Raw genomic sequence first — 18,748 nt, forward strand, 5'->3', positions numbered from 1 at the left:
AATTTGTTTTTAATATTTTACTATTAAATTGTTATCTTCTTTTTATTATACACCTGACCACTTTGAATTGCCTTTTTAAATAATTGTTATTTCAGTATTAGCGCAATCAACACTCCCTTTTGGTCTCCCTACAACACCTGGGCATGCTCCTGATGAGGTGGCGGATGGTCTCCTGAAGGATCTCCTCCCAGACCTGGACTAAAGCATCCGCCAACTCCTGGACAGTCTGTGGTGCAACGTGGCGTTGGTGGGTGGAGCAAGACATGATGTCCCAGATGTGCTCAATTGGATTCAAGTCTGGGGAACGGGCGGGCCAGTCCATAGCATCAATGTCTTTGTCTTGCAGGAACTGCTGACATACTCCAGCCATGTGAGGTCTAGCATTGTCTTGCATTAGGAGGAACCCAGGGCCAAACACACCAGCATATCGTCTCACAAGAGGTAGGAGGATCTCATCTCGGTACCTAATGGCATTCAGGCTACCTCTAGTGAGCACATGGAGGGCTGTGCGGCACTCCAAAGAAATGCCACCCCACACCATTACTGACCCACTGCCAAACCAGTCATGCTGGAGGATGTTGCAGGCAGCAGAACGTTTTCTTCTTGGCGTCTCCAGACTGTAACATCTCTCACGTGTGCTCAGTGTAAATCTGCTTTCATCTGTGAAGAGCACAGGGCGCCAGTAGCGAATTTGCCAATCTTGGTGTTCTCTGGCATCCTGCACGGTGTTGGGCTGTAAGCATAACCCCACCTGTGAACGTCGGGCCCTCATACAACCCTAATGGAGTCTGTTTCTGACCGTTTGAGTAGACACATGCACATTTGTGGCCTGCTGGACGTCATTTTGCAGGGCTCTGGCAGTGCTCCTCCTACTCCTCCTTGCACAAAGGCAGAGGTACTGGTCCTGCTGCTTGGTTGTTGCCCTCCTACGGCCTACTCCACGTCTCCTGAAGTACTGGTCTATCTCTTGGTAGCGCCTTCATGCTCTAGACACTACGCTGACAGACACAGTGTGCTAGAAGAACTACAGCAGACAGCGACACCCCAGGCAGGGAAGAGAAACTACATGGATTTTCAAAGATAGCGGGTGCTAGAATGAACACTACACCATTGTGGATGTTTTCTGTTTCTTTTCTATGTTTGAAGTAATATTTGGAAACAGAGAATACATTTAACTCGGTAACACATATGAGAATTGCCTGAAAAATGGTCAGAATACTTTCTTCTATGTCTTGTACTGTAATTTGTCATCTGTTTTTGCTCATTTATGTATTGTTAGGTACTGATGAACCTTTGTGGCGCCATATAAATAAACGATAATAATAATAAAAATAATAATCTCAGATACATGGGCTGGATGCGTGACCCATGTTGTATCACAACCCGGATGCTACAAGAACTACCAAAAGGCCAGAAAATCTCTGTCCTTCGATCCTGGTCTTCTACCCTCCCCAGCAGCAGCAGCAGCGACATGCCTCCCTGTCTAAACCTGCAAATGGCACCAGACTGTCAATCAATAACAGTCTGTTGCCATCATGCATCAGCCACTGTACATGCACAAAGTACTGAACATCGGTACTTTGTGGCAAATTGTACCAATTTGCAATATAATAATTATTGTAGATGAATAAGCCAGGGATCTATGCAATATACAAAAATAAAATCAACAAAATTCTTGTTACATGTCATTAGAACCTATGGATATTGTAAATCATGAGCCATTAAACATTTTCAATTAAACAGCAACATAAATACAATCGTGAATTATGATAGTTTGTTTTTACAATGTTCTAGTTTGGATTTTCAGGTGTTTACACATTAATGGAAAAGCTTTAAATGAAGAATACATATACAAGTAAAATGTAAGTAAACCTAAAAAAATGATCTCTATCCAAAGCTAAATGTGTTGTGTTGTATTTTGATGTTGTAGGCACTACTATCCCCACCATCTTACCAGTGCAGACTAGCATGAAGTAGCACTATTTTGGTACACTTGAAGAGCCAGCTGATAGCGCTTCCTCCTCACAACTAGGTGAGGGAGGTACAATTGGGCAGAGACCAGAAAGACAGGCACTAACTCCAGTAAGCAGAGAGGGCAGGTGTAACGCTGCCTTTAGAAAAGCTGCTGCGCGACATTTCTATACTTGTGTCACATAATCTGGTTTCAGCATATGGTCGTCACTGGAACAGAAAAGACTGACATGTTTAATACATATCTACTATCTCACAAAGGAGGCTTTAAGCAGCTGCCAATGGTTTTTCATGCACTGTACCATTATGTGATTGTGCTCTGGAGAGCAGTTGGCCTAAAGATAGGACCCACAGCGGGTATGTTGGCCCACTAAGAATATCATATATATATATATATATATATATATATATATATATATATATATATATATATACACAGTAGCTCCCGTGAGGGAAAACAGCACTCACCAGACTTCAAACAATAACGGTGTAAAGGAACACGTGGTCCCAGGTTTAATAATTCTTACTTGGAGCCTGCCGACGTTTCGGTCCAACACGGACCATTATCAAGGCAGAAGGTGTCCAAACATGTCAACATCAAGCAGCAGTGCATCAGCAAGGGGTAACAGGGACGTCCCTGTTACCCCTTGCTGATGCACTGCTGCTTGATGTTGACATGTTTGGACACCTTCTGCCTTGATAATGGTCCGTGTTGGACCGAAACGTCGGCAGGCTCCAAGTAAGAATTATTAAACCTGGGACCACGTGTTCCTTTACACCGTTATTGTTTGAAGTCTGGTGAGTGCTGTTTTCCCTCACGGGAGCTACTGTATTTACATAGTACTGTCCATTGGGACACTGCTATTTATACGGCACCCTAGCGGTTACCATATATGTGGGTGAGAGTGCAGGTCCTGTATATTTATATATATATATATATATATATATATATATATATATATATATATAAATATATATATGTACTACAATAGCTGACACAGGTTTATAAATGATCTTTCTCAGCTACCCTCCTTGGGTAACCCAATGACTACCAGTGTATCTAGCTTTACCTATGATCCGATGTGTTTAAACAGAAAACATAATAATCATGCAACACCAAACATGTCCCCATTTATTGCAAAAAATATATATATACATATATATATATATATATATATAAAATTATTATTATTAAATAAAGGCAAATTGTGAAAGTAATAACATTATTGGAGGATGAAACTCAAGAGAACCACGACTGACATTTGGGAAGGACAGGTTGCGTGGAAGCTGAACAATGTGACTGACTAAATAATTAAGTAATAAGCTCACATACATGGTTTATACTTCCCTACGCTTCTCCATTCTTTTGTGAAGCAGCTTTATTTGTTTTTCTAAATAAAGTTGTAATACAGTTGAGAGGGTAAAACATTGTTACGAACGTTTCCATATCGGTGCGCGGCCATAACCCCGTAGCCTGACAGCCATAGAAATGCTAGCAGGTGGCTCAGCCAACATGGCTCCTGTTAAGCAGTACAGCAATAGGCTGAGTCTGACTGACACGCATTGGTAAAATCACGTCATTTCCGTGTGTTCAAGACAGATATTATCGTACAACAACAAAGTTTTTATCGCCAGGAATGCGGAACACCCTCCGGAGCTATTCATCACCAATACCAAAATATCAGTCTGTTTGATCGCAAAAGCACGAAAATACTGGTGTGTTAATGCCATTATAATTACGTTATATTAAGGGAAACATCACACAAGTCACCACTACTGTGAAGGACAGCTGCGGAGTGCGGACTCGCTGGAGTGGCCCGTGATTTCACCGGAACGCGGGGCCGCGCCTTGGAGGGTGATGATGGAAATGCGGCTGCGCGTCCTCGCCTGCCTGACGCGTGCTGCAGAGGCACGACGAAGCGCGTGCATCAGAGGTGAGACTTCAGTCTGTCCCATCACCAGAATATAAATCTGGTGGGGGGATCATTTAGGTCCCCAGAATCCACCAAGTGCGGATTTTGGAGAGTCCAGGAAGAACAGAGCACTCTCCAATATCCACCATAGGGACTTGTTTATGCAGTTTGCAGCCAATTGCATCATCATGCTCATTCCCACAGTGACACAAATCACAGAATTATTTTCATTTAGGGTGACACAATGATACAAAATGCACCACCATGCTCCCTATTCTTGTCACTTGGACCTCTCTTCCAAACTCTCCAATAAATATGAGCAGGTCTTTAAGCTATATAAAGCAGGAGGTACAGATGAGGGTAAAACATTGTTACGAACGTTTCCATATCGGTGCGCGGCCATAACCCCGTAGCCTGACAGCCATAGAAATGCTAGCAGGTGGCTCAGCCAACATGCCTCTGAGCTAGCGCCGGGGCTTGCCAGAATGCCCCTGCTGGAGATAGTTGGCGGAGAAGCGCTCCGGTTTTCGGGTAGCAGGGGAAGAGAACCCTGCCCGTCTCCGCTTTAGGGAGATGGGCAGGGGGGGGCGGGTGTATGTGGGGAGGCGGTGGGGACCGACGGTGAGCACCTTTGGAAGGTGATGCGTAAGCATCTCGTGCGTGTCCCCTTCCGGCGGTTGGCGATCCGACCGCCAGACCTCCGCTGAATGAGCCCGGCTCCATCTGTAGCTGCTCTCTCTTACCAGGCCACTTTTTCAGTTTGGTAATCGTGACGCGTATAAAGGTGCCCATACACTGCTGCGATGTCTGGGGGCCTTAAGTCATTATGTCAACAGTAAAAGGGTGGACCACTATTGGTCAACAGTCAAAAGGTTGACATGGATAAGGTCAAAGTTACTGAATTAAAGAAACAGTTTACATAGTGACCCCAAAAGGGACCATGGTCTACTCACAAGAGCATACATGTACTTTAGAGGGTCTGTGTGTTGATGAAAAGTGGAAGAAGGGGACAGCATTGGTGTGTACAGATGTTAGACATGGAGTTGGGTGTAAACTGTGGAGATGGATGTGGGAAGGAATGATCAGGTAGGGGGTGTATTGCCAGTTGGTGAGTGGTGTGTTCATGTTAAGTTGACAGTTGTCATCTGATTATGAGACAAGCATGTAAGCGGTCAACACAATACTCGTGGTGGCCCAGTGGTCAGTTACCTGGTCCCAACAGCAACAGTGTCTTCCGTTTCCCTGCAGCCGCATGTCTATGAGGGGCAGATTTATTAATCTTGGAGAAGAGATAAACTGGAGATAAAGTGGAGAAAACGTAAAAGGAGATGGGCAGGGGCAGGAAAGCACCAGCCAATCAGCTGTGTTTGAAAAAGACAGTTGGGAGTTGATTGGCTGGTGGTTTATCTCCTTTTACCTTTTCTCCAGTTTATCTCTTCTTCAAGCTTAATAAATATGCCCCTCAGTTCCTGCATGACATCTGACAAACTGCGTTAAGGTGCCCATACACGTTACAATTATTGTATCCAATGTTGGATACAATATCGCATCTCGGTTTTGCGATAAGATGAGATGAGATCTAGTACAAAAAGTATGTGCTGCACATACTTTTTGTACTAGATCTCATTTCATCTTATCGCAAAACCGAGATGCCATGAGATGCGATATTGGATACAATAATTGTAACGTGTATGGGCAACTTTAGAGTGAATATTCAATCCCCTAGTGCAGTGATTTTCAACCTTCTTACCTTGCGGCACACTAAATAAGACTTTAAAATTGCCAAGGCACACCATGAGATCCCCACAGGGCAAAACACATTGGCCCCTACAGGAAAAAAACAAACCTATTGGCCCCCACATTCAAAACAATCACACTGGTCCCCACAGGTAACAAAAATAAAATACATTGGTCCTTTACATGAAAAGAAGAGACCAGTAAATAACACTTGAACTGGTGGTGGCTGTAAACAGGTTTGGGCTTCTCTAGATCTGGGGGCACACTTGAGAACAGCTCAAGGCACACTAGTGTGCCACGGCACAGTGGTTGAAAAACACTGCCCTAGTGCCTAACCTCTTACCCCCACCCTATGCAGCCTAATCCTAACCTTTCACTATTGCTTAACCCTCTTAGCAGCACGTAAACCTAATCGTCATTATTCTAAAAATGTAGACATTTCACAAGGTGACTTTGTCAAAATGTCACAATTCTGATGAGATTCTAGAAGATAATAGATAGAACCTGATTGGTTGCTATGGGCGACATACCATCTTCCCTATAACTCCTATCTTAGTAATTTTTACCCCTATGAATGTCACCATGGTAACTGGACAGTGTGACCGGATACCATTGTGCAGGCAGCAGTGTGTGGGTATAGAAATTAGGCTGGAGATGTAGGGAGGAAAGGGTTTGATGGCTATAAAACCATTACGGTATAAATGGTACATTATGTCTATGTTGACAGTCAATAAGTCGACTACTAATGGTCAACAGTGACTAGGTTTTCACCTTGAAATGGTTGACATACCCATGGTCGACATTGACAAAAGGTGGACACAAGCTTATAGTCGACCTGAATAAAGTCAACATGTTTTTCACATGGTTTTTTTTGCCGTTGTTGTTGACATGGACACCGTATAAGTATGAAAAACAACCTTTAAAAACAAAAACTAAACATGAAATACCCATAAGCTTTTGTCAATATCAGCCTTAGGGAATGTCAACCATCTCAAGGTGTCGACCATTTTCTACCCTGTGACCGCATACCATATCAAACATAGGAGATGTAATAAAAATATAATTGTAAACAAAATGTATAAGAATGTATGGAGAAATATGTATCAATAAAAACAGTTCTAGAACATCATAACATTTCTCATTAAAGTATTCTATAATTGTTTACCTTTTTTTGGTTCTTACCATCATTCATCTACATTTGTTATTTATTTATTATAAAATACAGTATGTGGGTCTGCTTCTTAAATGAAGACACACAGGCTCAAAGTTGTTGTAAGACAAATAACATCAATCATTTTTTGTACACATAACCGCAATAAATCCAATTAAAAACAAATATGGCTGCTTTGTCTTCCTTTATACTGCTTTCACATTGCAGAATAGGGTAATGACACGGTATTCTAAATGGGACTTTAAAACGGGTCTGAGCCTTGAGACCTTTCACATTGCAGGTGAAAACCGTTTTAAAAATCATTTAATACCATTCAAACATTCAACCCGTTTAACCCCCAAGGGACACGTTTCAAGCCATTGAAATAGAGCTGTTCAAACTGCCACATAAAACGGCTTTAAAACGTGTAGGACTCTGCTTTTTAACCGTGTTGAAATACCGGTTAACTTTAACCGTTAAATCAACTCTGGCACTTTCACATTGCAGCCTTAAACGTTTTAAAATGGAAAAAAAAAACGGCAATATACCGTTTTAAAAGTGCAATGTGAAAGGGGTATTAGTCAGGTATGAAAGCATAGACGAAGCATTAATCAGGTAGCTAGAAATATTTTGTTAGTAGAGAGAAAGAGTTAAGCTGGATACACACAAAAATATGTCTGTACCCAGCGAGATTGGCAGTGGGGGGTGGCAGCGGCATTGGCTCTCCCTAGCTATATCCTCCATTTTCCTATAATGTACGTGCAGGACAGCGTCTTGTCAGTGACAAATAAACAAATTGGGGCATTACTAAAGCTTGGTACACACTGGACGATATTAAGATTTTGTCATTCTGACCCATCGGAAATGGCCAAATCTTTATTAATGTCCTCCAGTGTGTACCCAGCTGTAATAATTCCCCTATTTGTTTATACTGTATGCATCATGTCAGATATATAGATAGTGTAAGCCACAAATAGGTCTCTTTCTGTCCATTTAAACTTTGTATTGTGATATAAGATATTTTGCACTTCTCAAGGTCTCCAGTGATTACCTTTGCATGGCCACCAGGTAGCTGAAGCTTATTTCTGTAATGCAGCATGTGTAGCAAAGCCGCTGAGGTTGGTGGACAGGTAACGGCTTCCAAGTGTAAAACTGGCTTTTGTTCTGTTTTTCATTCTCGCTTTGCAATTGACACTCTTTGTGTTTGGGGGGGGGGGTTAAAGTAGCAAACCATATCGGAATGGGATCATTCGTCAGACTGCATTTAGGTCTACAGTCATTAGGTCGACCCCACTAGGTCGACTGGCAGGAAGGTCGACCTGACTTAAGGTCGACATGGGCCAAGGTCGACATGACTTAAGGTCGACACGAGGAAGGTCGACTGGTCATAAGGTCGACATGGGTTTTTCACTGTTTTTTGATCCGAATGTCGACACAGTCGACATGGACACAGTTGGCAATGAGAATCGGACCCTCGCATCGCTCGCTTCGCTCGCAATGCTTCGGGCACGGTGCCTCGCTGCGCTCGGCACACTATTTTATTCTCCCACCACGCCCTAGTGGATGGTAGGGCATGAAATACCGCCTGTCGGCACATGTCGGCTCAAAAAACAGTGAAAAACCCATGTCGACCTTATGACCAGTAGACCTTCCTCGTGTCGACCTTTATGCAAATTCGACCTTAAGTCATGTCGACCTTGGCCCATGTCGACCTTAAGTCAGGTCGACCTTCCTGCCAGTCGACCTAGTGGGGTCGACCTAATGACTGTAGACCTAAATGCAGTCTGACGAATGACCGCATCCCACCATATCACAGTGAATTGGTGTTTATTTGGGGGAATAAGCAAATTATTTATACGTATTTGGATATAGAACCACAGAGTTATTAATAGTTTAATCTACACACTGACCCCAATTAGCACCACATACATTTGCCATGGCTGAGGTCTTTGTAGTTGAGTGAGACTTGATACAGTGAGGGAAAGGAGAGCATTGTCGATGGAGTGACAGAAGAATGTGTTAATAAGCGACATACTTACTGTACATATCCTTATTTGTGAGACATTCCCCCTGGGACAAGTGGGAAACCAATTCTGAAATGTTTCAAAAGACGATATATTGTAGCAGGGACGAACTGCAGCAGCGAGACGAATAGCTGTATATGATGCCCCCCTCTCTCCTGGTTTCGATAGGCGCACAGAGAGAGCCGCCAGACAAGCGGCTCTCTCTATGCGGTGCTTCTTCCCTGGCATTTGCCAGAAGTGCCAGGTGGTCAGTCCAGCCCTGTATTGTAGTTTATAAGGAGGAAAAAGGTCCACCTATTGAACATAGGGCGTCCATACCACCATGCAGTGAGTGTGAAATTAACTACTGTCATATTATCTCTCACACACATACTGCCTATTTCTTTATAATGGGGGAAAAAGTCTGTCTGTGTTACTGTTTGGTAGATAGTAATAGTTGTGGGTAACAGGCACCAGGGTGAAGAGGCTATAGATTGCATACCTCCCAACTGTCCCGCTTACTGCGCAGTGGGGGAGGGGGCAGGCAGTTGGGAGCCCCCCCTCAGCCTGAAGAGAATAGACACTGTGCCCATGCACACAGCATCTATTCAGTGACACAGAGCAGCGAATAACAGGGGCGCGGCCTTAGGATGCATCATCCCGCAAGGTCATGGCCCTTTTCATAGGCCACACCCCCATTTCGGGCCCACGCGCGTGTTTCCCGATCCAAGAGGACCAAAAGTTGGGAGGTATGGATTGGAAGCTCGCAAGCAGGGCCATCCTACCTTTTTGACTGTGTAACTTCCCAGTTTGTTTTATCAATGTTTACAATTGTAAAGCTGCACTATGTAAGAAACTGTTAGTAAGTAAATCAATAATGGTGCCAATCTGAACCAGACGCAATGCGTTTTTAACTAAAAAGATCAAATTTCATGCAATACTCATATCGTGTGGGCATCATTAGTCTGTATTCGACTTTTTAATTTTATTATAAAATAAAAATGTTTTCAACATGTAAATAGTAAATGTTTGTGCCCTTTTAACAGCAAAAGCACCTATGTGGTATGATTGTATTGATAAAAGAAAGTTGTTGATTCAGAGCGTTGTGAATACTTATCATTTACAGATTATAGTACATCCATTTCAGCAACAGGAGATTTGCATAAAAGGAATATATTTTCATTAGCTGGAAAGAAGTTCTACTTTGACACTCATGCTGTTGTACAAGTCCTGGAAGCCAAAGGTAATTTATATTTTGACTTACAAGTTTTGCTTTTTACTGGAATAGATGCTGTTACTTTGGGTACGGTATGCTATTCCGACAGTCGGGATTCCGACTGTCATTATACCAACATCGGAAATCCTGACCCCTGTCACTCCGACATAGGGCGAGCGCTGAGAAGCCCCTTGCTGTGCTCACCAAGGTTCTATTCTACCTCTATGGGGGTCGTGGGCCCTCATGAGGGAGAATAGCCCGTCAGTCAGACAGTCGGGATCCTGATGTCGGAATGTCATCTGGCACCCGCTACTTTTGAATATTGTACTGCACGATCATAATGCTTACTAATTGGTTCTTTTTTAATTTGCTACATGATTCAGTGACCAGCAGGTATCTAGAATATACAAACTATGCACCACAGCACAAAGAAATAGATTTGGCTGTTGCATGATGAGTCTGGAATAGTTCCACTAGTGTTATTTATACTAGGGAGAGTGATGGGACAAGGGGGTCTCTCTCCCACCACCAGTCTTACACTGGGTTTGGTTTATAGGGTCGAGAGATGCAGACAAATTTTTAATTCTAAACCACTTTGTTGTTCATTTGGTATGTGCAGTCATCTTTGCTATAGCACAGCGATCCCCCGACCTGGTCGGCAAGGACCCCCAACAGTGCACAATTTACAGGTCTCATCACAGATTCACAATTGAAATAATTAGCTGCACCTGTGATTCTTTAAATATGTGTCAGTGAGTAATGAGTACACCTGTGGTCCTGCTGGGTGACTCAATGCGCTCCTCCTTCCCTTTCATTTTCCCCTGCTGTTGCTTCCTGGAAACGTCCCTTGTGGTGCTTGCGAAAGATACACTCTCCCCCCCCCCCCCCTTCCATGCTACATTTAGTAAAAGATGAATTTCACAGATTTAGAGTCTGGCTGTGGTCTGTTTATTTTATATGTAAAAATTTACAGGAGGGGCACCCTTCCTTAGCCCTTATAAGCAGACTTCTAACTGCCTCCCCCCCCCCCCCAAAAAAAAAAAAATCAACCATCTATCTGCCCTCCCCCCTTCACCCATCAGCTGCCTCCTAACTGTAACCCCCCCTCTCACCCAGCAGCAGCTTCCTTACTGTACCCCTGTTACCAAGCAGCAGCCTCTTAACATCCATGCAGCCATCCAATCTGGAGGTTCCACCTCGCCCCCAATCCAGACACACCCTGCTTCCTGTCCAGACACCTACAGCTCAGAAATGTCCAAGCGGATATCTGCATGTAGTTAAGGGATCCAGGAGTGCAGCCTGCCGGAGGCAGTCGCTGCAGCATCTGCTGCTGTGAGGGCCAGGAGAATCAATGCACTAGAGTAGGGATGGAGCTGCCTGATGACTCCATGGATCTCTAAGCCAGTGATCCGATGAGTCTAAAGTAACATACAACTTAATTGATTTCACAGACTCCTTGGATCACTGGCTGAGAGAGCGTGGCTGCGAGAAACGGGCGTGGATTTTTGAGATACGGCCGTGATCTTCACAATCAACGTCCGTTCTCGGCAAAACAGGCACGACTGCTTTTAGTTGGATCTGTTCTGTCAAGATGCCTGTTCAATGCTGTTGGGAAAGACAGCATTGAATAGGCACCCGCCACAATTTCCCCGGAAATAGTGGCAAGGGATTGAATACCCCCATAATCGCAATGCAATGCAACAAGGACACATGAGGAGAAATTAATTTGATATGTAACACTTTTATATCTGTGTGCAACAGTCTCTGAACCTGTACATGAAATGCAATACAAGTTCTACGCTGCTGGGTATACAGACTCAGGGGTGATGTCTTTACGAATCAGGAAGTAGTAGCAATCCCAGTGATTCCTTCTAGAGTCCACAGCGCATCTGCTTCGTGTCACAAAATATACAAGTATCATATTAATCAGCAAAGTCTGATGTCCTAGACACACTGCATTGCAAATTATGATGCATTTTTTGGCAAAAAAGTTACCCAAAGTTAGCGAAGCTGCATGGGATCATTAGTACCATATAGCGCAGATTGAACAACATACAGCAAGTTGGAACAGCCTGTGCAATGTACAGTATTAGAGTTGCTGAGCGGATTTGGAGATAAAATACAAGGAGCAGAATGGTTAGTGCTTAATAAGAAAGAGGACCCAGCACGTGAGAGCTTTTATACTAAGGGGAGCTGTGCACAGTTGGTGGATGAATTGGGAAAAATGGCAAGTGAAGGGCAGAGAGTTAAGTGGAGATTTAAAGGGGGACTAGTAAGCTTTTACATGTCTAAAGAAACAGGTCAGTTGGCTCCTAATGTGTCAAAAAGACCAGAGGAGAGATTGATAGAGGGAACCGGGTTACTTCTTTCGTATCATTTTGCTTAAAGTGTAGAATCTCTTTTCTTTTTGTCTCTCTGGAATAGACTGATCTTTAGAGCTTGCGAACATGAAAGCGTTCTCACATTCTGTATTTAATGCATTGTTCTCCAGTGCTGTATCTGGGAGTTTTGCTGTCTTTGTTCTTGTTCAGGATTCACAGCTCAGCAGTCGGAGACAATTGTATCAGCACTAGCTAAAATCATGAATACCAACATGGAACTCATATATCAGGATATGGTATCCAAAGTACAACAGGTTAGTCACAAGAGGGAACTGGGGAGGATATAGTTTTGCATGCAGAATGTAGGTTATTTAACCAGTGGTTTGACATTGGTTCACATTCCAAGTTTAGAGCTCCAAAGTGATTCTGATTAAGCTGCCCGTCTGTGGGCCCAATTCAGACCTGATCGCTGGCCTTCTAATGTTTTTAAGCCCTGCGATCAGGTATATGCCGCCCGCTAGAGTGAAATCCCGCCCTATGCAATCCTGCAAATTTCTCAGCCGCTCTCCATCGAATTGTCCTGTGTGTGCAGTCTGAGCATAGCCCAGGACTTTCTTGGCCGCTGCAATAGAAAAGGGCTGATCGGGGCCAGAGCTGACATTGCACACCTCCCACTAAAACGCCTGGGCACGTCTGCATTTTCCCTGGCACTCCCAGAAAGCATCTGGCTTCCTGTCAATCAACATTTGCTCACAGCCAGCAATTTAAAGAAAAAGTAGCAGGATTTTATCGCAGGGTGGCCTCGCACATGCATACTACGGGCCATATGAATATATCGATAATCACCCGGCCTGTGAATTTGCGGCCATGCAATCAGATCTGAAGTAGGCCGGATAAGAAACTCATGGAACCCCCCATTCTCTCAATAATGATCCAATACTCTGTATACGTAGAAACAAATGTAATATTATTGTGCCCCATGTATTGATAAAATAACCGGTTGTTAAAGCAAATTGTTGTCACAAACATTTGAAAATTACTGTCAAATGTCCATCCAGTTGGAGACTGTTAGATAAAATGACAATTGTCATTGCCATGTGTGTTGTCTTTGTCAGGTGCAAAACTGCAAATGGGATGGCAAAGCATTGCAGCCTGTCTGTTTAAATGGGCAGGTACATGAACCATTGGGCCTGTTTGACAGTGGGGGGTTTTCTGATTCACTCGGAAAGGCACAATCACTCTCAAATGGACAAAACCATGTGCACTGCAGGTAGGGTGACCAACCGTCCCGGTTTGCCCGGGACAGTCCTGAGTTTAAGTCCCGCGTCCCGGGCAAACCCATCCCAGGACGCGGAAAGTCCCGTTTTATCAAAATAAAATTGTTGGTGTTACTTGTAACGTGACGCCCGGGGGCCGGGCAGCTCACTGCTCAGCCTCTATCCGGCCGCCGCACAGCATTAGACTTGGAGTGTGGGAGGGGATTGGAAGCTGTTACGTCGGCGCCGCCTCCCCATTATTGGTTAGTTCGGCCACCGCGTGACCGCTTCCCCTCCCATTTTCCCAGTAATGTTGTGCAGCCAGCCAGTGCCAACCAGGGCGGGTGCGGCCGTTACTGACCTGCTGCTGCTGCGTGACTGAAGGCACCGGGCGGTGACCCGGCGACGGCTGCTTGAGCGAGGCTGGAGCCTGCGAGGCTCTGCTGAGCCTGAGACTGTCTGTCGGTCACTCTGCTCTGCCGCGGGACGGTGTCTGTCTGCACTGCTGAGTGTGCCCTTGCCTCCCTGCCCCTGCCTGTGTGCGGCCGGGTGAGTCACTCTGACTGTGAGAGTCAGTCGAGAATGATAAATCATTAAAAGTTCTGTAACTGTTCTATATTCTTTCTCATCCCTCCCATTCCCGGCCAGGCCTACCCCCTATTATACTGACTAAGGGCTAATAGGCTATGCTGAAAGTTTTTGCACTGGTCTGGAGTCTGACCCTTAGTATAGGGCAAGGCCTGGGATTGGGAATGGAAATCCCATTATATACTATATAATGCTGCCCCCTAACCCCCGACTTTCCTGGGGGAAGGGGGGGGGTTGTCGAGCCCGCGACCCCCTGTCCCGGGTTGGCCCTTTAGAAAGTTGGTCACCCTAACTGCAGGTGGGGCTGATGTAACATGCAGAGAGTGTTAAGGTGCGTACACACAGGGGCGATTTTGTGCAAAATCGCAGGAAATATGGTCGCTCAGCGACCATATTGCCCGCAATGGGAGTGTCCACCGGCGATATATCGCCGGGTGCGCGCTCCCGTTTTTGCCCCTGTGGTGATCGCTGGTCGCAGGAACATGCTCCTGCGACCAGCTGATTACCACTGCCGGGCTCCCCCTGGCAGTTTCTTTTTCATTAGCGACCATCTCTGGTCGCTGATGTAAAGTAGAAACTGAGCAATATATTGCTCAGCCATATATGGCTGAGCAATATATCTCCCCTGTGTGTACACAGCATTAGATTTGGGTGTTTTATTGTTTCTGTGCAGGGCAAATACTGGCTGCTTTATTTTTACACTGCAATATACTGTAGATATCAGTTTGAAGTACAAACCCCACCCAAATCTAACTCTCTCTGCACATGTTACATCAGCACCACCTGCAGTGCACATGGTTTTGTCCATTAAAGAGTGATTGCGCCTTTTTGAGTGAATCAGAATAATCCCCAGTGTGTGGCCTTATTGATCATTTGGTCACTTGGGCAGCGAAAACTTGCTAGAAAATAAACATACAGCAGTTGATAAGTGCTTGTTTATGCTTTATTAAGTAATAAGCATATATTTTTTTATCAATTTGTATTCTAAATATTAGCATATCACATTTGAAAATGTAACTTATATGTTCTTGTTTTTTACAAAATAATGTACTGAAGGTGTTTTATAATTAAAAAGAATGACACTCAAATCTAGTAACAGATTGAGTTCTGCTTAAACATAATTCCCAAATGTTATTGATGCGCAGTTCTAGATCTGCCATCTTCTCTGGACCCTCTAGCCTAGCCAGGCCTCTCTTCAATGGGTATATGGTTGTTCGATCGACCACTGAGGGTCGACATATGAAATAAGTAGACATGGCTAAGGTTGACAGGGTTGGAATGTCGACACAAGCATTAGGTCTACAGTTAAAAGGTCAACATTAGTTTCTCACTCTTTTTTTTTTTTGAGCTGACGTGTGCTGACAGGTATTTCCTGCCCTACCTCCCACTAGGGTGTGGAGAGAGAATAGAATAGTGTGCTTAGCGCAGCGACGCACCGTGTCCGAAGCTTGGTGAGTGCAGTGGTTCACTTTGACGGTGTCCATGTTGACATTCGGGACAAAAAACGTGAAAAATTTGTGTCGGCCTAATGCTTATGTTGACCTTCTAACCCTGTCTGCCATATCCATGTGATCTATTTCCTGTCTCACCCTAATGCGGGGTACACACCAGGACGACCCGCTCACGATGCACATCGTGAGCGGGTCGTCAGTGTCTCGTCCGACCCGCTCACGGTGACGCGGGGGGGCATGACCCGCTCACGATGTGCACCGTGAGCGGGTCCGATCCGATGGCGACCCGCACCCGGCTGTATGGTCGTCATTGAGATCCTACCTGCAGCAGGTAGGATCTCAATAACGACCGACCCGCGGGACCGCGCATCGGATCGGTATCGGTCCACACCAGGTCAGAAAAGGGCCCAATCAGCACACAATCTACATCCAATTGATCGGAATTGGATCTAGATTGTGGGGATCGGGCCCTAGTCGTCCTGGTGTGTACCCAGCATAAGCCACGTCGACCTTCTGTGGTTGACCCAATATATGTCGACCTAATAAGTATCGACCCAATGACCCATACCCCTTCTATGTACTAATACTGCTAGTCTAAATTCATCAGCCAGGAGTTTTGCGGATGCCCCTGCTGCTGTGAACTTTCATTAAAACTCACTTTAAAGTTAAAATCGACACAATAGCATGTTTTGTATTTTAGGAGAAGTCTCTCTGTTAACACAGTATTGGCACATTAAAGGGGAATTTAATTTTACATTAAATTAATGGGGGTGAAAAAGGGAGGTAGCCTTAAGCTTTATGGCCCATCGCTAGTCTATTGCCCTCTCTTTTTCCCCGGAGATCCGGTTTAACACCTGTTAAATGAATGTGTTAGCAGGCATTAACACACAAAATCTGTGAAATTTGTTAATCCACTAGGATTTTTATACATTTTGGAGGTGTAAAAAAATCCATGGTAAGTGCTGAAGCAGAGGTTAATTGAATAGCTTCATGGCTAATTGAATTTCCATGAGGCATATCCTTAGGTGGGCAAGTATTTTTAATTTCTGGATATTTTGTAAACTGACATGTATCAACATGGCTTCCGGAGACAGGTGACCGCCAGGATATGCTGCCAGGGCATTGGAGATGCTTCTGCTCCAATGAGAATTATTGTATGCTGTTACTGTTCTCCTAATAGGAATACTGTCCTCTCCCAGTTAGGCAGGGATTATTTATTTATTTATTTATTTATTAACAGTTTCTTATATAGCGCACACAGATTCCGCAGCGCTTTACAGAGCATAGTTATAATCAAAAACACATAACAAATTACATTACAAGACAGTTTAGGACAAGTACATGGTTAATATGGATAGTTGCATCAGGGAACAGGACACTGAAGCAATCATCAGGGTGGCAGTGGTTTATATATTCTAAGAAAGGCCATGAGGAGAGAGGGCCCTGCCCGTGAGAGCTTACATTCTAAAAGGGGAGGGTTAGACAGACAGGGGTGACACAGAAGGGGAAGAAGTGGGCATAAACAGTAGGTTAGGATGAGAGATGGTCAGGTTTTATGCAGGAGGGTGGGAAGATGACAGCTTAGTCTTTGATATTTTAAGTCTAAATAAGCGCTGAGTCATCCAAGAGTAGACAGCAGAGAGACAGTTGGAGATATGAGTGAGGATAGAGGGAGAGAGATCAGGAGAGGAGAGGTAGATTTCAGTGTTATCAGCATAGATGTGATAGCGGAAGTCGAGTGAGCACCTAAGCTCACCCAGAGAGGATATATAGAGAAAGAGGACACCTACTATCAATGGAAGAGCAGGAGAGGTGAGGTCATTAGAGGTACAGCTGGTCATTTGCAAAACTGACAGTGCAAGTACAAGCTTTAACAGTGATAGTAAAAGTTGTTTGCAGATGTAAAATGCTGATGTTATGGTTGAATTGCCAGATTAAGCAGCCAGGAGTAGTATGTTGTGTGAATGAATTTAACACACTCAAAGCAGACTTTGGTTTTCTCCGTTGTTGTTTTGTCCTTCAGTTTCACTTCGGTTTAACGCTGGTATAACGCTGTAGTTATGAATCAGTTTTCCCACTTTAATAACGGCCCACTTCAATCTAGGCCCACAGATAAAATCTGCCCACAGCCTATCCGGCCACAGCCGTATGCAATGACTACTTAAGTACTCTAACAATGCATGAGTTCCCAATTCCCAATAATTGGAATCCACTCGCTCAGTCCCCACCCCCTACAACACATAGCAATAAAAGTGGCTTAGAAAAACAAAACTAGCATTCCAGGATACTATATATCATCTAGAATAAAAATAAATTCCCCCCTACACACAGGCTAGGTACTGTTGTAAAGTACACAGAGGAGATGTTCAGTGTGTTACCTAGAAGTACAAATCAATCCCACACAATAGATGTAATGCTCTGCAGTACAGAGGAGATGTTCAGTGTGTTACCTAGAAGTACAAATCAATCCCACACAATAGATGTAATGCTCTGCAGTACAGAGGAGATGTTCAGTGTGTTACCTAGAAGTACAAATCAATCCCACACAATAGATGTAATGCTCTGCAGTACAGAGGAGATGTTCAGTGTGTTACCTAGAAGTACAAATCAATCCCACACAATAGATGTAATGCTCTGCAGTACAGAGGAGATGTTCAGTGTGTTACCTAGAAGTACAAATCAATCCCACACAATAGATGTAATGCTCTGCAGTACAGAGGAGATGTTCAGTGTGTTACCTGTTGGAGACAAGAGATGATGAGTCAGATGAATCTGGTATAACGCTGTAGTTATGAATCAGTTTTCCCACTTTAATAACGGCCCACTTCAATCTAGGCCCACAGATAAAATCTGCCCACAGCCTATCCGGCCACAGCCGTATGCAGGGATGTTATCTATTACTTGTAAAATGTATTTGACTGCTATATGCCCCTAATCTAGACTCATTATTTATTCCAAAATGTAAAAGATTACCAATTTGGTATCATCATTGCACAGAATGTTTTTATGCCATTGGTGCATACTAACTAAAACCAGAATTTTTCATCATTAATCATAATAAACTTCTACTTTATCATAGTCCTTAATACAGAGGTGTACTTGGCATGTCACTGAATAAATTGATAGTTGTTCAGTAAATTGT

General features: G+C 44.0%; 1 protein-coding gene across 3 annotated transcripts in view; it reads left to right on the forward strand.

The window, feature by feature from the left end:
• The first annotated feature begins 3,506 nt into the window (after positions 1 to 3,506).
• The window catches only part of MCUR1 (mitochondrial calcium uniporter regulator 1), a 41,811-nt gene continuing 26,569 nt past the window's right edge, over positions 3,507 to 18,748 (forward strand). Inside the window, exons 1-3 of one of the 3 annotated variants that reach the window (XM_083187891.1) lie at positions 3,507 to 3,905; positions 9,901 to 10,017; positions 12,522 to 12,625. In XM_083187891.1, coding sequence (XP_083044017.1) covers positions 3,830 to 3,905; positions 9,901 to 10,017; positions 12,522 to 12,625 — 297 coding nt within the window. In that variant the 5' untranslated portion in view covers positions 3,507 to 3,829. Of the gene's footprint in view, positions 3,906 to 9,900; positions 10,018 to 12,481; positions 12,626 to 18,748 lie in introns of all 3 variants that reach the window. The other 2 variants (XM_083187892.1, XM_083187890.1) reach the window with 2 other exon arrangements.

The sequence above is a fragment of the Crinia signifera genome, chromosome 5 (assembly GCF_055691185.1).
Source record: "Crinia signifera chromosome 5, ASM5569118v1, whole genome shotgun sequence".
NCBI classification, from domain to species: domain Eukaryota; kingdom Metazoa; phylum Chordata; class Amphibia; order Anura; family Myobatrachidae; genus Crinia; species Crinia signifera.